Source organism: Odontesthes bonariensis, chromosome 9 (genome assembly GCF_027942865.1).
Source record: "Odontesthes bonariensis isolate fOdoBon6 chromosome 9, fOdoBon6.hap1, whole genome shotgun sequence".
NCBI lineage: Eukaryota > Metazoa > Chordata > Actinopteri > Atheriniformes > Atherinopsidae > Odontesthes > Odontesthes bonariensis.
Window position 1 is genome coordinate 20,389,774 of NC_134514.1, and position 24,909 is coordinate 20,414,682.

The 24,909-nt window shown below is 39.6% G+C and overlaps 1 protein-coding gene across 1 annotated transcript; it reads right to left on the bottom strand.

The window, feature by feature from the left end:
• LOC142388386 (uncharacterized protein C14orf132) lies at positions 1 to 24,315 on the bottom strand. The gene is made up of 3 exons (XM_075473561.1): positions 24,102 to 24,315; positions 1,499 to 5,816; positions 1 to 639 (listed from the first exon to the last, which is right to left on the bottom strand). Exons 1-2 carry the CDS (start codon positions 24,126 to 24,128, stop codon positions 5,598 to 5,600), a joined length of 246 nt encoding a protein of 81 aa, XP_075329676.1. The 5' UTR covers positions 24,129 to 24,315; the 3' UTR covers positions 1 to 639; positions 1,499 to 5,597.
• Between the last annotated feature and the right edge of the window lie 594 nt (positions 24,316 to 24,909).

Here is a 24,909-nt window from a genome sequence, read left to right on the forward strand (position 1 = left end):
TGCCTTTGTCGTGGAGCCTTTGAGAAGCTGTAGCTTACTGTGTCACAGAACAAACCCATCATCAAATCAGTAACCAAGAGATGTAGCGTTTTGTCTTCTCAGTGAAGAAGAAAAGGCAAGTAATAAAGATTTAAATTTGGCTTGCATTATCTTGTCTGCACAGGAGTATCTTCCCAGCGGTCTCAAAACATACACAGAAGCAAACATCTTTTCTCAGTTTGTCCTTCTGTTGTCCTTATTGGATGTTTGGAGTGGGAACTGTTGATGAAAATATGAAAATCATGATTGTGAAGTAAAATTGTGTGTCCGTCTGTCACAAGTACCAGATGTGACCTTCATCAGGCCGTCATGATATGATGCCATTTGCAGTCTCAACTTGCAGATATGCTTACAGCATACCACTGCAATTCTTACACGTCCTCCTGAGGTAATCGTCTTGATGCTAACCTGAATGAATGTCATTTCAGCCATCGAGATACACCTGAATCTCCGCTTTGTTTTTTTCTTAAGGTTCAAGAGACTGGATCACAGTCAGGTCAACGCTGAGATGTCTCTCAACTGTTCTGAGGAAGATGAGCAGTGTTTGCTTTCGCCGCTCCAGAATTGAGCATTTCTTCAGTGAAGATCAGTCTTGAGAATCTGTCAAGAATACATGCATGAAAGCAAAAAATGCATTCGTGTAACAAAGAAATGTAAAAGTTTAAACATAAATGGACACTTTTATTATTTAAGTTTTATTTTTTGGCACAAATTCATACTTTCTGATATAACTACTTTAAATGTTTTTTTTGACAACCAATACACAAAGTTTTGATCAAAACCTATTTTTATTTACTTTTGGCTGTTTTTTTCTGGCTGATCAAAACCTATTTTTAAAATAAATAATAATTATTTCGGGGGGGGGGGGGGGGGGGGGTACTACAACACATTCTGCATACTACTTAACTCCACATCTGCACCACAGTGTTCACTATGTAACACCTATTTCACTTTTAAAATGATTGTCTAAAGTATAATAATTTACACTCAATGAGGAGACAGGTGTGACAATAATTTTTAAATCGTATTCAAGGAACAGAAAGTTGACCTTGACAACAGTTAACTCAACAAACTGATCCAAGACAATCAGCCAAACAACCCCAGATTTGTTGTTTTCAGAGTCAGACTGTAAGAGGAGCAGAAAGGGATCCTGGCAGCTCAGTTTATGTGCTTTTTTTTGGCTCATTTAGCTCACCATAGTGCACTCTTGGATTTATACCCAGTGTGAGGTTGATCTAAGATTGCGAGATCAAATATTCTCCAGGGAACAAAGGTCACATTCTACCTGCTCATCACTTTAACTTGGTGGTTTTAAAGAAGCAAAAAGAACTGATCAATCGATGCAAATTTCAATCCAGTTAAGCACAGAGGCAACGGCAGGATGTGATCTCTGAGCACTTTAAACTTCCAGAACTGGGTTTTGATTTGTATACTTTCATATCGTTAGTGTCTTTCTCACCTTATGAATGAATGTCTGATCCGATTTTGTGGCATGTACCCAGAGTCAGAGAACAGTACAGAGATGTTATCCTCTCCTTTTTGTTACTGTGCGAGTGAGCTTTGTCAGCTGCAACGTGGTGGAATTGAAAGAAATCCCCAAGACTCCCAGGTCGGTCGGTCGGTCGACACATAAAGAGATCCCCAAGTGTGTTTCATATCCTCGTCTTTTGGAGTTGCCACAAAAAATTTGCCATCCCCTTTGGATAATACTGTGGGTCCGAGCCTCCAGAGAGAGTCTGCTGCTTGGATGGTGGGGGAATTGATTCTGGCAAACTGTAAGTGGTGGTGAACTGGGGTTGCCTGAGCCTCTCCCCAAACAAAAGCCACAAATGCACTGTGAGAAAAAAAAACTTGTAAATATATACTGTGTAGTTGCAACCTTGATGATGAATAACATAGGATATGAACTATTGTTTGTCCATATGGGCCACAAATGTCTTTTGCAATGTCCAGGCATCATGATAATGCCTGTAGAAGCTAATGCTGCATGTGAATTATACGTGTTCAATCAATTAATTATTATAAACTGAATAAATACCCATCCATCCATTTTCTATAACCACTTTATGCAGATTGGGATTGCAGGGATGAAATAAATAATGGAGCTAAAATACAAAACTTGCCACCAAGCTTTTTTGAGAAATCCAAAATGCATGCTGTAATTTCTTGTAATCAAGGTTTTTAATCCCCGTCTGACATAGAAATAAGCCACGCAAAGGCAAACGCAAGAACTCGCCAGTTTGTGCTAACCATACACCAACCGTCTTTCCTTTTCTCTTGTTCTCTTTATTTCTTTTGCCTGACAGACTTTTTTCTTGCCACATCATCCGTTTGAATTATTACTATTTCACTCTCGCTTCCTCTCATCCTGGTATACAAAGGCCAGTAATGACAACTGTTCGTTCTGTCAAATATCCTCCTCCTCACACCACCTCTTTCATTCTTCTGCTGTCTCCTCCTATTCATCATCTCTTTTCCATTTCTTTTCATCAAATGTCTGTTTTTTTTGTCACGTGTCTTACTGTGCTGAAAGTTGAAGATGAGTATGTTCTAATGATTACCATTTTCATTTTCTCTCATTCTTTGGTGTCTCCCTTAATCTCCCTTTGACTCTATAGTTTACACTGACACCTGAGAGTTATATTCCATTGCAAAAAAAATCATCTCCAGTCAGTTTAGTAACGGAAATCCAGTACAAGCCTTTGGGGACATTCTCTCCTGTGAGATATCATGCAACGAAAGGAAAAAAAAAGAGGCGCACATCGGCTCATTACTCTGCTGAGAGTCGACAGAATGATGACGCTGTTCACAGAGGCTTAGGCTCAACTTTACAGACACAGTGAAATTCGCGTGCAAACATGCATGTGTAGAAAAACACATTCGTGCAGTGGATGATACTAGCTGATTATTTGATATGAATAGAACTGGATTAAAGCCACATAAAGTAGGATATCATCCAAGACAGCATAATCTAATTTCCTTACAACAGAACCGACTACAATTTGTGATCATCTAAAGATTTTGGTCTAATTTCACTCTAATTAAATGATAATGACTTACAGATTCAAACTGATAGCGCCGTGGTTCACATCTGGCAACCTGGTAGCTACAGTAAATTGTTCAGCATCACTCTAAACATTTCACACCTTGGCATTCTACATTTTTTGAAACCATTGATTCATGTCCTTTTTCATGATCTCCGTAAATATCCTGGAGACAAATTTCTTTGTGAAAACAGTAGTCCTTCTGTTTGACAGTACACTTCATTTTCAAATATTCTGATATTACCTTTTTGACCTCTTCTGACATCTTTCTCATATAACTGCATTTTCTCTCTTCGCCTCAGTGTCTTTCTCATTTCACCCCCCCCCCCCACACACACACCCATCAGCTATATGAAGACAATTCCCTCACTCAATGATTTGAATAGAGCTGAAAGCAAATTATACCACCATTTTAATGATGTATTTATCCATGCAATTAGAATAAATTAACTCTAAAAGAGAGAAATGCCCCCGATGTGACCTCGATTTCACCAAGTCACCGCTCAATTGAGCACTGCTTCTATTCTGCAATGATTTTGTTTCCTCTGGCCTTCTTAAGCCGTTCATCATTTTCTTAAAGTCAAGATGTGCATTTCAGTTGAACTGGGGTTATTGAATCAGTGGGAAAGTTCATGGCCCCTTGAAAAATTAGAATTCGCTGAGGCAGCAACTCATGCAAATAATATATCAAAGGACCTAAATTACACCATGGTATTGCTAATTGTTGTGTTGAATCATCAACTGTAACATTTTTCTGACGTTTGGAGTTTCTCATTGGGAACACCCCTATGCTTCCTCACTTAAAACCAATCCACACAAACGTATGGCAGGTTGACAAACTGGTGATGACGGCCCCATCTCCTTCCTCCAGTAGAATGGGAGATGACGATGGAGCAGAGGACTATACAACAATGATGAGAAGTGAGGGGACGTGCAATGTTGCAGCAAACAAAGGCATGAAATCAAAGATGTTGTGATGTTGACCATGAGTTACAGAGTAGTGCAATAGTTGCAAAGCAGATTCAAAACCCGTGAAATGCTTGACTTCATCATTCTTTTCCATATTTCCTCTTTCTTCAAACTTTACGGTTTTGGATAAAACTGACAAAAGTCTATCAGTGGCAACTGACAGCAGGTGTCAAAATGTACCTTAGTCTCTATCTAAAATCAAACGGGTGTCCAAGAATAGGAAGCTGGAGACTCTGTTCCTGTACATGCCATTTTCCGACAGAGAAAACCACCTGTTCATACTGTAAATTTTCTTGTCTCATAAACGTTTGTAGATACATTCCCATCTTTTTTCCTATTCTACACACTATATTTGCCTCATGTACTGTCTCATACACGGACAAAACCATTTCCCTCATCTGTCCTTGTGTCTATGAAGTATATTTCTACCTAATTATCTCTGTCTGCACAGAGCAACATTAACTATGATAAGGGTGGTGTTTAGAAAGGAGTCAATTCCTCTACACTATTAGAGTATCTAGAGTTAGTTAAGAAAATAGCACACTGAGCGCTGGAAATATAACAGTAAAAACAAGAAAAAGGATAAGAACAGCATGGGCAAAGCTGGTTGGAGTTCTGTGTTTTCATCGAGCATCGTCAGCACGCTGGCTGTCACGTGGCTCAGACCTCTGACCTCCAACTACCACATCTAAATTATGTGCAGCATCAACAGTGGATTTCATTCTGGTCTCTTATGCAACGATAAGATCGAGCAGTGATCTGGGTAATCCTGCTGAGCCTGTGCTGTAACCTGCACTAAATGGATTCATAAACATTATATATAAACCTATGATACTTATTTTTGGCATACATTATATAGGTTCTATTAAGAGTGGCAATTTTTGCATAACAAGCTGCCGTGAATGTATGATTCTTTGGCTGTAGCTTATTTTCTGCCTGGAATTCATGTTTGAAACTGTCTGACAAGCTGAGAAAATATTTGCAGGTTACCTAAATGAGTTAAACTGAATAAATGAGACATTTAGTGCAACTTATGTTAAGATCTTAGAAACAAACAGTACAATGTATTCAACTGGACTGTGATTAATCTATGGGAAAGTTCTCAACGGTAATCTCTTGGTTTTACATGGATAATCTACAACGGCACAAGTATTTGTTAGATTTCTTTGTGTTTTGTCAGGTATGATGTGTACCAAAATGTGTGCATGCGTGGCATTTGTTTGTGGTTTTAGTTTAGTTCAAATTGACTTTTTCCAGTACTCTAAGGTTATGTATGACTAAGTGAAACATGGGCACATGTCTATAAGATGCTTGAAATAGATAATTCAACAATTTTGTGTACCCTCAAACCGTTGAATGCTGAATGAATTAATAATCTCATGCAAACTCCCTTGCAAATCTAAAAGCTTGGCTTCAGAATCGATGATACTTTATCAATCAAACAAATCAGGCTGTTTTACATTGTTACAAAGGGAAAATATATTTTCAGGATGCACAAAATTTTGCATGATTGACAGCAGTAGTATTTCTGCTCCCCCTACTGCGTCAGAAGGCACAGGCACAAACCACAGCCACCACCACTATGTTGCCAATGGTTGCCAGCACAGCAATCCACAGCCAAATGGTGTCACTGGACACTTTCCCATCATCCTCAGCTTCCGAGGGTCGTGAATAGCTGGCGTTGAGGTTGGACGTGGATGTCTGCAAGGATGCGTTGCCATTGTACGGAGAATCCATGAAGGCCCCGCTCGCAGCCGGGAAATGCTGTCAAACAGAGGGAAGAGTGGGACAAGACAGAGAATTTATAATCAACTCTGATGACTGATTTCTGTATTTTTTTCTTGCAAAAGGTTGAATAGTTTTTAAATGGGCTGAAATCATTTTCATCTTCCAGAAAATGACCCATTTTTGGGAAACTAAGAAAGAGTCCACTGTCACTGTTTAGCAAATACATACTTCTCAGTCAGAGGTATGAGATTCTCATGCTGTTTAATGCTTTAGCCGACCCTTCAGCTTGTTCAATTTTTGATTTGAGAGGTTTATTTAAATTTGGACTCACTTACCTTTTCTTTGGCATTTTAGGGTAGGTGAGTCCAAATATTTAACAGATGTTTCAGCTGTAAAATCATCATGACAGAACTCGAGAAGACCCCAAAAATGCTCAAGCAAAAGACCTCACACTTCTTCTGGTCCCCACCAGTACAATACACCCACCAAGTTTTAAGATTATCAGATGAACGGTTGTTTAGAAAAGTGAAGTACAGACAGAGATCCCGTCAGTTAGGAGTAAGATAAAGAAATCTATGAGCTTAAAACTGACATATTAGAACACAGAGCAGAAGTTTAGAAAAAAAAAGAAATAGAGAGCTGATTTGTTGAAATAGGTGTAAAACTGTCAAATCTCACACGTGTGAACCTAGTGAATTTAGTGGAGTGGCCAGAGATTGGAAATGAAATAGATTTCTAGGTCTGGTTTTAACTCTACTTCTCTTTTAAATTCTACTGCACTGAACACGAGATGAAAGTTCATTTCCACATATTGAATCAATGTTTTTTCACTCATATTTTCCCTTTTTTTTTGACACATTTTGATACATTTTTTGCATACATTTAGAAGGATGTATACAGACAGTAAAAAAACGATTAGCATTTCACCCCAAGGCCGTTGTAAAAACTAAACAGAGCAGCATCCTCTCTGTGTACATCCTGATCTATACAGCAAGCACTGAGTAAGAACATGAATATAAATCATACTGTCCATGATAAAAAAGCAGCCGCTGATAGATGTCTTTCAGCACTGTTGAGGCATAGAGAGCAGCGAGGAGATTTCTAGCTGATTTAGAGTTTGACATACCTGCCTCAGAGGAGATGGGCTTTATAGAGTACTTATTGCTCAGGTTGAATCATCACATATTTTCTTCACGGTTGCATTTTAGTTTTGATTTGTAGTCTCAAAGGGCAAAGACTAAATAAAAAGTACAATGGTAACCCTAGAGCTGTGCCTGGTCTCATGAAAGCTGGACCGTAGAGTGAAGAGGAAGCAGCATTTCAGAGGGATTAATTCTCAAACGGATTAGCCTGAGTCTATCGCATGATGCCCATATCAGAGACCACAGAGAAAAACAGACAGACGTTTGAGGCTGGAAGAGACAAACAAAAACCAAATAAGCCAGATAATGAATTCTACTTTTTGTCTCAGGTGGATGAGCTTGTCCTTTGAGGGCTTCAATCATACTCCACTGCTTTCTCCATAGCAAAGAGCTGCGAACAGTATTCCTCTACAACTTCCACAGAAAACGGGCCGAGGATGAAAACATTCCTCTTCCTGTCTTCATTTTCTCCTTTGTTACAATCATATTGATACTTAGAAAAAAAGCCACGTTTCGCTTGAGTTTACGATGCTGCCAGCTCTGTCAGTGCCTCTGATACGGGTACACAGACGTGGGGTCAAATCTCATGTGTGAAATTAATCTACTGCTACTTTGCTCACAAGCTCACCCACACACTGCGAAAATGTACTGAAACACAAGCACACACTTAAACTCAAGTACAAAGCAAAGACTGCAGGGAGTTTGCTATAAACGGTGATTAACAATCACTGCTTTGACCTGGACAGCTGAGATGTTTAAGTGAGTTTAACCTCTCAAATGTTGGGTGATTCAGCATATTAAAGCCACATGCTGAGTGTACTGAACAGCATCATTTCTGACAATCACTCACTTGTTTCTCTGAGAACTGAGCCCTGCTCACTGAGTCAACATAAAAATTGCCATTCCATGATTCTTAAAAGTGAAATTACTCACAGTGTCACAATTTTTTAAGTGGGCTAACTATTGTATTTTCTTTCTATCTTGTTTGGACAAAAGTACTACCACAATTTTACTCGGGCATGACCCACATCTACATTCTCCTGTGGATGAGCAATATGGAATCAGGTGGAAAGGTGGATGGGTTTACCCTTCTTTAACACACACCACCTGTGGCATTGAAGAGCTATGCAGCTTCTTTTTTTTTCTAAGTGTGGCTCTGTTACGCTTAAGGCATCAGGTTCAATTTCACCCCCAAGTGCTTCACTGGCTCCTTTCGGGCCCTCATCAAACTTGTCTCTACACCCAAACAGCCGATGTGACTTCATGGCAAATTCTGACTTTTGATAGACTTTGATGCTGAGGGGAGTAAAAGGAAAACCGTGTCACTTTGTTATCACTAAATATTACAAGAGAAATCCACTGTAGGGTTGTCTGTGCTTGTGCTCTCTTAGCATTTACCATGTTGTTTTGACAAGGGTACTTGGCAACTGAACCAAAACCATCACCCTAAAGAATCTTATCAAATGAATTACCCACCGGGCACCACTTGGGCTATGAAAATACTGTAAATACTGTATAAAATCCATTTTGTGCCCTTGTATGTTTCTCTTTCACAACATTGCAGACAGAAAGTATTGCATTGGGCTACATTTGACACACATGACATAAGTCAGTTACTAACATAGTTAGTTGAATTTCAAATGAAGATTTTATGACATGGATGAGAAAACAAGATTATAAAATAAGGCAGATTATCAAGTATTAAACAGGTTTCCAACCTTTTTGGCTTCTGACATAGAGTTCAACTTAAGATGTCTAGAAGTTGTAAGGACTGACTTGAGATTTCCTTCTAAATTAATTACATTTTTATTTCAGTAGATATTGAAATGATCCAATAATTAATTGATTTCCATTATCTGTTATTCTGCACTCACAACTGTCTCCTCTCATCCATGCAGAAAACCACTTTTACTGTGCATGTTTTCATGTCTTCTAAGAAGGGTAAAAACAAAGATTCCAAAATGTTGCAAACCCTTAAGAAGCAGAAGCATAATTCATGAGAAAGCATTGAGTGCCCTCAAATCATCTCCTTATTTATATTTAATCCTATCTGCCTCTTGGGGTTTCTCAAGTGCGAAGGAAATACAACCTGCCACTTTTCTCATGCAGATTTGGAATAATGCACCCAACATGCGACTGACTCGTAAAGAAAATCTATGCAACTCTTCCTGGAAACCAAACATGATCTAACGCATTGAACTTCACCCCAAAAAGGTCTTTGCCCAGAGGTGCTACCTCATTCTACAACAGCACAAAAAAAAAGCATCGACAAAAAAGAGCAGTTAGTATGTGCAAGTCGTTACGACCACATGCCTAGAAGACAAGTTTGTTTTTAGAGCCACACAATCTGTATTCAAATGGCTGAACACCACTGCTGTACGTTCAGCTGTTAGCATAATCAGGTCCAACTGTGTCCACATGCACCATGTGTTTATCTTTTTCCATTCCTAAATCAACTTACGTCTAAGCAGACTAACTTGTCAGTAAAGAAAAATGTGCGCAGGATCATCTGAGACCACTTAACCACATGGGAGATTGTGTATTAAAGGGATGACTAGAAAAATCTGAGAACACATAAAGCATTAAAAATGCAAATGCAGTGGCTGTCACAGTCTCCAGATGCCAAGCTAGTTAAAGAATCAGCCATCTCTACTACTATAACAATACTGTATGTCCCAGCAAAACCCTGTCAGTTAATCTTTTATTCATCTCTTTTTTTTTTGTTGTTCTTTTCTTTTACGCATGCAACCTCTCCATGGTGTATTTTTGTCAGGTAAAGGTAGTGGCTATAGTTAAAGGCAGAGGCTAAATCACGATCAAACGAGTAGTGGGAACACTCCCAGAAACACACAAATTAAAACACGCTTACAGTCACTGCACTGATGTCAACATTGAGCTGTGTAGAAAAGCAGCAATCTGTTCACTCAGACTTAAGTTAGTTATGTAAGTAACTGACCTCTTTTGGAGCTGTACGGCTTCACAGTTTCACTCTACATGCTTTTCCCCCTTTTCAGTGTGAAAACATGTGTCCACTAGCCTCCAATGAATGATTATTTTTCATCTTTTTAACACGTATTATTTTCTGTTTCAACCATTTAATAATTTGATGCAATCAAGGTATGTGTGTAGTTACAGTTTTTTTTTCAAAATTATAAACAACAACAATTTCAATCGTGAACTAAATTAATCTCAAACATCTTTCTGTTTACTCTTTGTTGAACAGAGGTTTTTCCATCTTTCCGTTGGATGCGGACGAAAATGTTGGCAAGAATACAGTGAAAGATTTCATTTTTCACAGTTTTCAAAAGTTACTGCAGGTTGCCTGCTGTTTTTGGTTTGAATTGATACAAGCTGCAGGGACATGCAGGAACATGCTGAATGTTAATACAAGCTACTGATAAACAAAATGCAAGAAAGAGAGTGGTACCTACTGCCGACTGTAAATGATGAAAAAGATGGGTTTTTGTGTTGCAGTGTGTCCTGTCCAGCGCTCTGACTTTGGAGTGAATGTATCCAGGGACAGAGGGAAGGAGCGCTTCAAAAGAGGGAGAGACCTAACTCCATCTGAGAGACAGAGGGAGATGTAAGAGTGTGCACTGAGAGGGAGAAACATCGCTCCCAGTTAAAGCCAGAGCGTGCACCGTGAGATCATGTGTGTGTGACAGATCCCGCTGTGAGACTATTGCTATGAAAGCATATGTGTTTGAGGGGTCGGGTAGTGATCACGCTACGGAGATGTAGATGTCTAATAAACTGTCTTTTGCAGGAGTTGTAGGAGAAGCTTTACAAAAAGCTGAGGTTTTTTTTTGTTTGTTTTGACATACTGTAGAAAATAAAAACCTTCAAATCAATTCAAGTAGGTTTATAGTTTGTGCTGAGTTAGAAAAGATAGCAGGTATGAGAAAATACGTATATTTTGAGAAAAAAAGAGGACGTGAGAAATTGCAGGCTGTAAAATGTACCTTAAGTATAAATCTAACACTTTAAAGGACACGCTCTGATAGTGTGCTAGCTTCAAAGCATGAAAGTGAGTTAGCTAATTTAATGCGACTAATAGCTTTTTTCAATAGAAAGAATGTGAGGTTGGCATCAATGTTTTTTTAATTTAGGGTGATTTTAAATGTCACATTATAATAGAACCAATGTTGTCTTTTGTGTGGACCCTGCTAACCTTCAGGGTCATGTTTTTTTGCACACACTGTGGAACTAGCCTCTAGAATCCTGTCCAAGTCCATTTCTCCTCATCATAACAAGATAGACAAGCACATCTGTTTATTGTGAGTTTTAAACAAGTTCCAGGATTATAGAAAATCTATATTGACAATATAGTGACTTAACACTCGGTGAGCAAATGTATTTGAAAGTATCATAATTGTTTCAGCTTGCCTCAGTAAATGGTTAAAAAAAGGATGTCTAATTTAGCAGGAAATCAGATTTATGGCTTGTTGATTGGCAGATCTTTCACACACAGTCACTGAAAAGTCTTTTAGCTTCTTGATTTGTAACTTAAGAGCATCAAAGCAGCTCAAAATAATAGCATGTAATTCTGTGCGTTTATGTTGTTCATCATGCGCCTCTGGAGCCTAATCCAGTTTCTCTTGGTAAGGATTATTTTCTCTTATTTTCTCCATTTGACGATGACGAACAACATTTTAGCCAAACTAAACCGAAACTAACCAGGCAACAATGGTGGTGCTCCCATCCCAGGATGCAAAACTGGCATGACGTACATTTAAGCTGATAAAAAAAAAGAACTAAATTAGGTGAAGAGATAAATTCCTATTTCCTGTGAAGTTTCACAGAGAATCCAAATCTGTCTTGCCTCTTGCTACCATGAGTGAGTGAGTCACTGCGAGTCCACACTGCTGAGCGTGAACAATGAAGAGTGGACATGTAAAGGCTGAGTCTCAGAGAGCCCAGGCCCAACACTGGGCACTAGAATGATCCACCTTCCTGCATCTGCATATGGGACTGCGTAGATCTGCATATTGCAACAGGTTACTCCTCTGAAATAAGGCCTCATATGTGTATTTGCATATGTGTGCAAATGGTGTATGTGTGTAGGTTAATCCCATAAATGTGTGCAAGTATTGATATAAATAGCTTGCATCAGAATGTGTGAGTTAATGCGCAGCCACACGTAAGAGAAAGTGTCTGTTTGCTTGTGTGCCTCGGATCTGAACAAAACATCTATCTTAAAACACACTTTTCTCTTTCTCAGTAAGAGAAATGAGTCAAGAACAAAGAAATGTGTTGATGAATTTTGCTCAAACATCGCACTGTACCTATGTGTGATTGATAGAAGATGCAGTCAGGTGTTGTGGTGTTCCCTTGTATGAAGAAAATAATGAAGCATATGTCATTTTCTGGCATCTAATCTTTGTTCAGCATATTTTTCTTTCATTCCTCTCTCACAGCACTGCTACCACTTTCTTCTACTCCCTGAAGTAAAACATACAGGAAGTAGATACTGCTCTTAACAACATTGAGACCATGACCATTTCCTTGGCAGCCCTCTTGAGTTAACCTGTAAATAATATTAGTAAATATTATTAATGTAATGACATAAAATGTATTTTTAATCATATAAAACTATCATTTATCTTGGGATGACAAGATTCTAATTACATACTGGCAGGAAAATGTCTGATATCAAAGAGACATTTTTTGCCCTTTTTCACAAGTCGACACAACAAGCTCTTAATGAAACTTAAAACTAAGGTCTAAATGAACTTTTAATACCATAGGTTTACACTACAATTCATCACTGCTGGGTTTACCCATTGTTCTCCTGTGTAGGGCGGGTTTTTTATGATATACCATTGACCAACTATGCACACAACAAGTAGCCAGAAAACTCACTTTAGCACACAGAAGCTAAAAAAAATACCACCATAACCAGCTGTTAGAAAATTTCTTGTCTGGCAACCTGTTCTCTAATACTGTTTCTTTTTTTGGTAAAAAAGAAACAGTATTAGCTATTAGCTGGTAAACACAGTGATACCACAGCCTGATACCCTAACAAATCATATGCTAAATCTGATAAAAGTAGCACAATAAATTAATATTTTACACAGTTTTTTTCTGAAATGTGTCCAAGCGCTCTCCAGGAATGGCTCCACACAATCCACAGATAATGCTGTAATAATGTAAAATTTGACGTCTCTTTAGCTTGCAGCTGAGTTGGATTAAAGGTTGGTATAACCTTCAATTTTAAGTTATTGTAACTTAAAATGGAGTTTCCAATGATCAGGATTTACAGGTAAATACAGGTCCAAGTGTGTGACTGTGGCAGCAAGTAGGTTTTATCACCATCTGAAAAAAAAGATTGATTCCCAAAGGGAAAGAAATGTGAGACGTGAATATAGAAATGAGTCACAATGAAGACTTTGATAGAATTAAGAGCTAATCTGGACAAGTCAGAAAAGTCAAATAAGGGTCAGCTAGATGATACAATACAACAAATAGGAATGGTCTGTGTGTCATCCAATATCAGTGTGAGAGCCTGACTGTGAGGCTTTCCAGTAGCCCCTTTCACACTGCTACCCGCTACCTTAGCGGGTCCAAATTGCAACTTCGACCCGCGTCGAGCAATGTGAACGCTTGGCGTGTTAGGTGACCCGTGTCGCCTGAAGCCGAGTTCAGGGGGCGTTGCCTAGTGGCAGAGCGTCACACGAAACACATCAAATGTTGGGCGTGTACAATGACGTAGGCACAAGCCATGCGTCGGAGGTAGGGTTAAATACAGAGTGGCTTCCTCCCCAGATGGCGTGGCACATGTCAAAATATGGCCAGTCCAATCGCCCTCCGCCACCCCTGCCGTTGTGGTCATTAACCGCATGGAACTTTTTCCTCATGGCCTTTAGTTTGTTGGTAACCTGCGTCTTGCTGCGTGGGAAACCGCGCTCTCCCATCTTTCTCGCCAGCCCTTCCAGCAGAGGTCCATCCTTCACCGTCCCCGAAATGTGGCTGAGGAGCTCGCGGACCTCCTTGTCTCCCCAGTTGGCCATATTAAAAAATGTCTCGAACTTGATGTAGGCTAAAACAGAGTAAAACTTGTCCTCACCTCTTGCTGTTAGCCTGGGAATTCCCATGCTGCTTTGCGCTCGATTTCATTCTCACTGCAAAGTCAGCCTGGTAACCACCGCCCTTATTTTTGCCTGAGTTTGGAAACCAATCACAGAACGTGGGGGGGGGCAGCAAGACGATGACGACGTCTATGCGCTACACCGAAGCTTGTAGAGTCTTAAGCCAACATGGCAGCGGACACAACGTTACCGTTCGATGCAGCCTTAGAAAGTGTTTTGGAGTAGATTCACCCTAGGGTCATTTGAACCGTGACATCCAGCCAAGTAGCCCACCCGAAGTTTTTCCGATATTGGCTGAACATCAGCTGAGTTACTGAGTTATCCCGAATAGCTTAGTACAAGCGCTAATGGACCCTGGCAGTATCTCCAAAATTACCACACTAAAATCACATGCCATGACACCAAACTTCTACAGTAGTACAAATGTGGTCTGTACTCACAAAACAATGCATTTGGAAGTTTGTACTTAGTCCAGGAGTTTATTATTATCAACACAAGCCTAATAGCTTCTCTGCTGCTAAAGCTGCGTCAACGTCACTTCCTTGATCTGGGAGCTTCAACGTAAGATGAGGGTTGATCTACTACTGTAGACAACAAAGCAAGGCTGCTCAATTTCTCCATTGATAACATAAATTCAAAACTCTACAACATAAAAATTCATGTAGAATATAGCATATACTTTGTTGTCTACAGTAGTAGATCAACCCTCATCTTACTTTGAAGCTCCCAGATCAAGGAAGTGACGTCGACGCAGCTTTAGCAGCAGAGAAGCTATTAGGCTTGTGTTGATAATAATAAACTCCTGGACTATGTACAAACTTCCAAATGCATCGTTTTGTGAGTACAGACCATATTTGTACTACTGTAGAAGTTTGGTGTCATGGCATGTGATTTTAGTGTGGTAATTTTGGAGATACTGCCAGGGTCCGTTAGCGCTTGTACTAAGCTATTCGGGATAACTCGGTAACTCGGCTGATGTTCAGCCAAGATCGGAAAAACTTGACTGGATGTCACCGTTCAAATGACCCTAGGGTGAATCTACTCCGAACCATCACTTTAAGTAGCTTAGAGCGCAAGTTTACTTTTCTTTTACTTTTTTTTTTTTTTCTTTTACTTTTTTTTTCTTCTTCTTCCTCGTCGAATTTCTGTCGTCATCTGGTATAAGTGATACAATTGGCTATGAATCGCGCGCAAAGCAGCATGGGAAGAACCAGACGCCATTTGATAGACATTCGTAGCGCCCAACAAACAGCTCTAGGCATTCGTAAACCACGCCTCAAATCCGAGAAAATGCACACCTAGTTCCCAGACCACCATCTCATCGAGATTGTGGACGCGTCAGCCAGGCTATGTCGCTGTTGTTCTGAATCAGCTGTCCATTCTGTATTTTAAACTCCTCACGTCACACCACGCCCACGTCCGACCCGCGTCGATTGCTTTCATACCAAACTCGGCTCGGCAAAAAGACTAGGGTCCGACGCGGGTCGAAAGGCGAGTCGAGTTGACGCGGCAGCCCGGGTCGGCAGTGTGAACGCAACAGCGGACGCGCTAAATTCGCGGATTAAACGCGGGTTATTTGTCAGTGTGAAAGGGGCTAAAGACTTGTAAACAGTTTTTTGCTTTCATATTCAATGGTATACTTCTATTCATTGGAATTATCTGTGGCAGACTTATCCTCCCCTGCCAGAGCTACAAGCATTGGCAAGAGAAATATCTCTTTACTGCCCTCTCACTGACCTCTCCCACTTACTCCTTCTCTCTGTTCATATTTTGCTCTCTTTGTCATCACCTGTAAAATCAAAATGCTACGTCCATATTTTCCTTCACTTTGACTTACCCTCATTTGTTGTTTCCTCCATTCTCTCATCCTACTTTCCATTTGCAACAATCCCTGCCTCAATTCACAGTATCATCTCAACATAGTAACTGACAAAGTGTACATTGCTGCAGGCTTTGTTGTAATAGAGACTAGTGTACTATACATAGCTTTAAAATGTACAGGTGTGCTTCCTACTTTTATCTTTCTTTTGGGACTTACGATGGGGGGGTGGAGCACATTTGCGTAAGTGCCTTTAATTATAAATATGTAGGTGAGTCCGCTGCCTGTATGTAGAGTATATAAACGGTCCCTCTGTGTGACCATGTGCATGTAAGTGTGTATATGTCCCAGAAAATTACGGCTTTCAAGTTGTGTTCTCCTAAGTAGATGGGACATGCAGAAACTCCTTCTGGTAATCCCACACCCATGCATACTGTACACAAGGCACAAATTAGTATGTCACAGGAACACAGTCATTAATCACTGAGACATACACAACCACATGCTTGTTGCTGCGGGTTGTTTAAAATGAGCAGAGTTCGAGCATAGTAAGGGGATTTAAATGAGGGTGGAAAAAAAACCTTCTATGATTTGCCATTGATGGGGGATGAGTAGAAAGGAAGCAGAACCCGTGAATAATTTTGAAGACATTTCCTTTCTCAAGCCATTTGTAAAGCTCTGGAGAGCCGAAGTGTCTCCTTCGCACAAAGACTTCACCAAGAGGTGGACAATACAACCGTAATGGCAAAATGTAAAACTGTCACAAAAAGCAATAGAACATGGACACAATTTATCTTAAGGTACAAAAAAAACAGCAATAGCAGGCAGGAAGAGGAGGAACAAGCACTCATAAGAAACTAGTTTGTTCCTGGTACACACCAATACTCTTTAAACTTTGTTTTGTTTTACTTGCATTTCACTTTTGCTGATGTCTTTGGTTTGGGTTTGGGTTTTTCTAAAATGTCTATAATTGCTGAAGCTTGATATTTAACTGCTTGATATTTAACTGCTCTTGCAGTGGGTTAGTGGTTTCCCACCAGATCCATGGTGCTATAGAAAAGTATCCCTTTAGATCAGAGGTCTTCAACAGGGGGTCCGCGACCCCCAGGGGGTCCGCGGAGGTACTGCAGGGGGGTCGCGAAATCTTTGGTTGATTAGACGATTTAAAAAAAAAATTTTTTTTTTTTTTTTTTTCAAACAGTTTTTTCTCACAAATTGTGTGCAAACGTGTGCCATCCACAGATGCTTTGAGGATTCATTGTCCCATCTACATGCATGTTTAAAGTTAAAATCTGTGGATTATTTGAATAGCTTAGTGTTGTATGCAAGATGTTTGTTTATAAATGGCAGTGGCACGGCCACCTTGTACCTTGCACATGTTTAAAATAAAAACATGAATATATTAACCTGTGTATTATTTGAATAGCTTAGTATTGAATGTACAATAACAGAGTAGCTATATTTATACACGGCACTAGGCCCCGTTAAATATAAAACACAATTGTATGCCATATAAATAGTAGGGGGGTCCCTGCTCCAACTCTCCATCAGTTTGGGGGTCCCTGGCCTGAAAAACGTTGAAGACCCCTGCTTTAGATGCTATAAACTCCTGGCACATAGATGAGCCATTTAAGATTCGGGACCTCTTTCTGAACTGCACAGGCGCTCGGGTCTGGTCTCTGTGTTTAGACAAGTTTAGACTGAGACTGAGAAGGTGTTTTTTTTTGCTGTCAGACAGTTTTTTTTTTTGTGTTTCCTTTTTCTCCTTCTCATTTTAAGCGGTTTAAACCTAATGTCCTAGTTTTTAATTTCATCGTTACTTTTCTTTTAACCCTTTTCGTTACAACTGTACTTGTTTGGACAGATTTCAGTTTTCCCCTTGTCTGTGACCCTACAGTATGATTTACTGTTGCCAATAAATACTAATTGGAAACAGACCACCTCACAAAAAAAGGGTGTACCACATAGTACGGAGTGATGATACATTAGGGTTGAATCCTTTTGCCGGCCACCAGTTATTTAAGAAAAACTCCCTTTCATGTGCAATACTTTGAGAGTCACACTCCCACCTGGCAATGCAAGTTTTTTTTTACCATTTGTATTCATCTGCATGAATAAACCATGATAATAAGCGCAGATGGTGGATTTATGTTTATATTTCTATTTCAGTATTTAAGTCCCAAAATATTTTCAGGGCTGGAAATTTGGGTCTCCATCTGTGATCAGTACAACGGGGGAAAAAAAAAAAAGAAGTGTTTTAAAAGAAAGAGCGGGTGGGGGATCAAAAGAGAGATAGAAATAAAAGGGTGAATAAATAGCCCCACAGCAGCCAGATGTTCCTCTTCTGTATGAAACATCTGTCAAAAAATGGGAACTCAGAGGGAGCTTCTATTTTTGGAGGAAGAAACCAACGCACACCAGAGGTTTCGAGGTGCAGGTAGCGGGTACTTGTTCACTTCAAAGGGGAAGATACCGCACACTCTTGTCCATCATGCTGAATTTAATTTCACAAACAATGTTTCGGCCAGTGTGGCCTTTCTCAAGTTTTTACACAAGTTTTTACTCAGAGGGAGCTATCGTAAGAGTATACGAGAAGAAAAAATAGAGATGAGATTAGGAGAGAAAAAAACAAGGGCAAGAAAGGGTAAAATGGAGAAGAAAGAAATAATGGGTATGCCATTTTTCTCTATCTTTAGTAGACCTGTTCGCTTTCTGCAAGCAAAACATATTTGTGTGTTCAAAATCTAGTCTGATTATCTGCATCTGACTGATTCTGTTATTTCATGATGAGTGAAATGTAACCATGTTAACTGTCTAAGTTAGCATGCTAATTAGCATTTTACTTGCGGGTGATGCTTCAAGTGGAAGTCATTTGCTTTGTAAAAACAAATACCTAATGAAAATGAATGGCAATGCATTAAGGATTTCATATGGGATACAGTCTGGGCCAAAAGAAGTTGACCAACCCACCCCACCCCCTAAAACTGTATTGCCAGTCTGGCTAAAATGCAAGTGATGCAAATGCTATCTGAAATCCACAGTAAGATCTTGTGTGACAGATCATGACCCATTACAAATATGTTTAATCTGCTTCAGCAAAATGGGAACAAAGGCTCCCAGACATCAACAAACCCGATGAGTTCATCTTATGAAATGCAAAATGAATTTTGAATTAAACATTGGAAAATAGGATGCATCTGTTGAGTTCAAACAGCACCTGCATTCCTTTGCAGTGATTTGATGCTGCTTTTCAGTCGGGTCTTCAATACTAACAAATGATATACTGACTTCAAGTATCAGTTAAATTCCTCTTTGCAATTATTAAAAGTCTATATAAGATATTTTACCAACTGTAAAAAAAAGATAAATAAATACATTTTTTAAAGAAAATATTATAGTTAAGGCAGTTCATTTAAATGACATCACCATCAGTAGATGATCATATGCCCTGAAATGGAAACCAAGAAAATTAAATCGCAAAGTAGCAGCTAAAAAATGCTAAGTTACTGGAGCTGTGTGATGAAAAGAAAATACTGGTGCAAAATATGTCCAGGAGGGACCTCAGCTGAATGGCTTCATGACAAGAAAAAAGGGAGAAAAAAAGAGCCAGAGCCAGAGGATGAGAGGGAGAAGTGGTGACCAATCTGCGGGTGAGGGTGAATCTTCTCATGGCTGGAAGAGTATTCCATCCCTGACAGACAAACAAACACTAGATTTACTGACATCAGTAAGTGACCAGAACATTGTCGCGTCCACACATACAGTCCCATACTGAAGGCTGAAAATATCTGTTCACATAGAGATAACCCTCACCCAACACAGGAGTTTTTGTGGTGTAGTCCTGCTTCTTGATACACCAGAAACAGTTACCTTAAAAGAGAGGTCACAAATACACAGAGAGAAGAGGTCATGAGTCAGTTGGCCTCCTTCCTCTTGTGCCCTTTCACTCAGTGATCTACCTATAACCAAAGGTTAGATCACATCCATTCTGATCTCATCTACACAAATGTAAAATTCTGGCCCTATCTTGCAGATTGTGAAATTTCCTTGACCACATTTTTCTCATAAAAGACAGACAGCTTGACAGAAACAAATATAAAACACATGCCAAGTGGAGTTGCTGCTACAGCAAGTGTGATGAGAACAACATCTTGCCAGAACACACAGATAGCTTTGATAGCTTTGTTCATGGCTATCAAATAGTTAGACTGCAAACCTTTAAATGTGCTTTCTGACATGATCACTTCTCGATTTGAAGAACCTTTCCTTCTTTCAGTGCTCTCATACAGACCTGACGACCTGTGCTGCCCCTTTTATTAAGTCATTAATCCTGAGCAAAACAAGATGCTTTGAAACTACTTTCACCTTCCAGCTTAGAGTGGTTCCACAAATAAACCTTTTAAAAAATTTTGAATGTTTAAAACATTTAGTGTTACCTTATTAATATGTAATGTGTCTCAAAGTTTAGTGAATAAGTAAGAAAACCCGCAATCAAAGCACACGAGCAGTAGATGCAGTAACACAATAGCACACAGTAGGTACTGTGCGAGGATACTGAAAGAGAAAGCACACACAGAAGGCGTGTAATCTTACATCTTCCATTTCAGTCATTCTCACCAAACACTACATTTCATGTTCACACAATGATAAAGATCTATTTAAATTACTTTGTCCTTTTCTTAACAGCTCACCTTCTGTTCAGTGACATGCACTCAGATGTAAAGTCTGCTAAGTGCATTACATGAGTCCTGGCAATGTTATAACCCGAAGAGGCAAGTTACCACTTCCCTCTGTATGAATTATATAACAGTGAGTTGTGCCTGTTTGTATTCAGAGGTTTTCTAAAAGCATGTAACAGAGACCACACATCTATTACCGATAGGTGAGAGTATCCACCTTCATCTGTGAGCTCCTTCACTTCACAGCCTGCGAGAGTTTCATAAAAAGCCGATTTACAAAAATTCATGGTTAGGATATAGCTCCAGCACAAGTACACATTGTTAAAGTTTTTTTATATGTGAGGAAACACTTTTTTTTCTGTCTTATATGTTGTGCTAAATACATTATCCATACCAGGAGTGTTATGTGCAGCCACAATGTAACATTCTGTATTATTCAGATGTGGAGGAGATTGTTCTGACCCTTTTATATAAAAGAAAAAGTAAACTGCATACATTGAAGATAAAATGTACTTTTGAAGCATGATTAGGACAGCTTTTACTCACACCTGATACTTTTTCTTCTGTGGTTAGCCTTACTTTTGGCAAAATTGATATGTATAACAGGCCTTTTACCATCTGGCCATGTGACTGATGGTGATATTTAGGGTAAATGTTTCAGTTTTTCCTAAAACCTGAAACCTAAAATGTCAATACAGAGATGTATTGCCTTTAAATGTTAATACAACTAGACAGCAATCATCTGTAGGACAATGATCTGAAGCCCTGTATGTAATCTAAAAGTCATTGAACATGTCAAATGTTCTGACATTGTCTTTACACATTTGACAAAATACCCATACTTCATAGCAATTGTTGTGGAGAAAAAGAAGTCGGACTCGTCAGGTCAGCCTCTTATGGGGAATTTATTGAACAGACCGTCACAGAGACATGTACATTCTCAGCATGCACGGAAATTCCCATTTGACCTCAGTTTGTTTGTGACAACCTTTTATACACTTCTGTATCATTCAATGTGTACGTGACCCAAACCCAATCTCTCTTTCGCACCTGCTGTCTGAGGCCGGCGCCTCATTTTCACCATTATCTAGACAGAGGTCATCCTAACCTCGAACAGTATGCATGATTCGGGCACAACAAGGCACAATGTCTTATTGGACAATGTGTCAAGGCTCTGCTCTCCCAGACAATGAGCCAACTATTGTGCAAATAGTTTGTCAAAATGTTTTCATCTTATGGGAACAGACCCGTCCCAAAAAGTGTGGTTATGCAGACAGTGCTGAATGTCTTTTTCCTTGGAAGATTGAAACCTAATCTAAGTTTCTATTAAAAAAAACTTTTAGATTAACTAAAAGGAAGGGCCGCTCATGATTGATCAGATTTGCTGTCTCTGTCAAGCAGACGTCCCCCTGAAGTATCTGACAAACACTTTAGCAGATGGTAATCGGACCAAAATCTCCATCACACACTCTTTGACGGACATTACTTAATTAGGACCAGTCGAACATTCACCCTGAGAGAGGTGGAAAAGGAAGGAACCATGTCATCAAGACAAGGTTGGTCCTGGAGAATGTGCTGCTCAAGGACTCACCAACAGTTACAAACAGAGCATCTGTATGGTTTTACCTTCAAAACACAGATTTTTTTTTTTAGATGTGGTCATGATGTTGACTGTAGTTCTGTGTCATATTCCATATAATTAAAGCATGACATACATCATCAGTTCCTGTGTGACCTCAGGGCATCTCTGCAGCAAAAATCACAAGTTTTTGCTTAACTTTTGTTTTTTTTCGGTCTAACGGTCTAACGTAGCAACAATGTCACAGCGTTGACTGCAGAGTGCGCAGAGACAGTTAGCGCAGGCTGATTAAGAACCACACACTGAGCACGTCTGATTAACTATCTGAGAACAGATGGCTATCAGATGAGGCTTTCCATCAAACTCCTCCAGCTGGACAGAGTTCACGTCTAGAGCAGAGGGAGCACAGCGACAATAGTCTGCTTTGTGGTAAATTTTTTTTTTTTAAATACCTCGGTTCAGATGGCTCAAATCTAACCAGAAGTGTAAAAAATACTTTAGGGAGGACTGCATTATCTTTTGCCATTGCTGTGGCTGAGCACGTCTTTGAACAGAGGGTGAAATGATTTAGCACCAATAAGCAGATGGTAATTGGAGATTTTCCATCAAATCTGAACAGCTGGGCCGGGTGCACCTCCTAAAATAGACACCTCATCTGCAGGATGGCCACATTTGAGATGCTATAAGTTATGTTTGTATATGCTTGTGTCAGAATGATGTATGAAAGCTCAAACGAAATCAGCCAATGGAGTGTTTTTTAAAAAAAAAACCTTTTTTAGGTAAACCAGCAGATGGCATCATTTCACACTCAAACGGGCAGCTCATTGACAGGCAGCGTCAAGCAGCAGGGTTTCAGTTGTGATAAATCAACAATTGTCTGCGAGACTGTGCAAGACGTCATCAGGAGTCTGTTTAGCTCTGCACTAAGATGCTGTTACAAAATCAGACACTTTTCTCATGTTCCTAAAATTACAGCGCAGCTTTGACCTACCTGACTAGAGTTTAATAACCCTCTGCAGTCTCTGGAATTGTGTTTGTGCCCATGCCAGCTTTACTTTTTGCGTGTTTCTCAATGACACATTGAGAGGCATTAACATCATCTGCTACAAATACTCACAAGCGAATCAATTGTCTGTACTCTTGATGAAGAAAAAAAAAATGCAATGCACGTCTTTGGTGCCCATCGTTGTCTGTGTGCACAGCCACATGTTTGGTCCTTATAGAAAATCAAAACTGCAGCCTAATTAGCTCTCAGTCTTAGTTCAGCACATGTTCTGTGCTTTCATTTGCTTAGTTGAAAATTGACAGCTGACAAAAAGGAAAAGCAGCCTTGTAGTGAGTCAGCTGTATAAACAGATAATTTGTCTTTTGGTGCATGTTTTCCTTTGAATGACCAACTGTGCGGACTGCTTCTTAGTCATCTGTGTACATGTTCACTGTCAAAAATTGTGCATGTAACATGCAAATTTGTTCTTGACAAATGCACTAAATATTTTCCACGCTCCAGTGAATCGGTGTGTGTTGCCACATTTCCCTACAATAGCAAAGGCTGATAAAGGTAGACCCTGCAGGATCTGCCCAGTGTCTGCTTATGTCAAAATTTCATCTGATACTTTATGTTTATCTGACATGGCCTGAGGGCTTTGTGCATCAATATGACACGAGGCTGTGGTTCTTATGTGTATTTTATAGCTAGATAACAATATAGATAGTAATAAATATATATGACATTGATCAAATGTTGAGAAACTATAAGTAGAATTTAAGCAGTGGGAGCACTTAGTAGAGAAAGATACACAAAAGAGCAGCAACACATAAGCATGATTTTCATTTGGTTTGTAGGCTTTACTTACAATAAACAAATCATGTGACTTAAAGTACCTCTCAAAGATTTTCCTTTTTCTTGTTGTCGATTAGATTACTACTTCTAAGTTCAAACTTTTTGATACCTTGCCCCAAAGTCCCAAAAGTATAACCTAAAATACATGAAGGCAATGTATTTCTGCTCTCTTACCTGTGCTGACATCAGTGATAACTCCATTATCTCTGGATCAATGGTTTCCGCCCCAAGTGTGCACGGAAAACACGTTTGGCAGCAGAAGAAGAATGTTGACAGCGAAAAACAGGAAAAGAGGAAGAAAAAAAAGAGAGTACGAAGAATCTCTTCAAAGCTGCACTGCGGTGCCTCGCCGAGTGTTGTTGTGGTGGTCGTGAGTCATAATGCCACAATGAATGCTTTTCATGCTTCATGGATGAGTTTCTTCACCCAGCGTATCTCTCCCCATGCTTTCTCTCTCTCCATGCACATGGGCGTGAGTGTTGAGGGGCAGGGGAGAACGTGCGTGTGAAGGCAAACTTGATGCCAGTTGCTTTGGTGTGAAACTGCATTTGACTCTGCTAACCCTTCTTATCACTTGCTTAAACCCAAAAGCAGAGCCTTGAACTAATCATCTAAAATTTCAATAGCATGTGTATGGAATCTTTTTATTTTTTTTACATATCATTGATCAGGAAAAGTCCAAAATTGGCAGGAAAGTATTTGAGCAACCTCCTATCACTGACAGCTAATTACAAACCTTGTTAGATACTTCTTTAAGGAGATAATATCTCTTAAGTTATATAGATGTTTGTAGATGCATTTGGTTTTTCATCGTTGTATTTGACTTACAGAGAAAACTAGCCTGGGCGAAAGCCGACTGTTGACTCCGTCAAACAGTCTGGGAAATCCGAAGAGGAATCCGTTTCCATGGAGGGTGGCACCTTACTCAGCAACTTAAATTCATTGGAGTTCCCTTAACCAATCAGTAATGTTTAGAAAGGAC

Bases quoted from the DNA above. Each gene is read 5' to 3' on its own strand.
- LOC142388386 (XM_075473561.1), bottom strand. From the start codon at position 24,128: ATGGAGTTATCACTGATGTCAGCACAG. The intron at 5,817-24,101 runs GTAAGAGAGCAG...TCTGTTTGACAG, and splicing joins TATCACTGATGTCAGCACAG to CATTTCCCGGCTGCGAGCGG.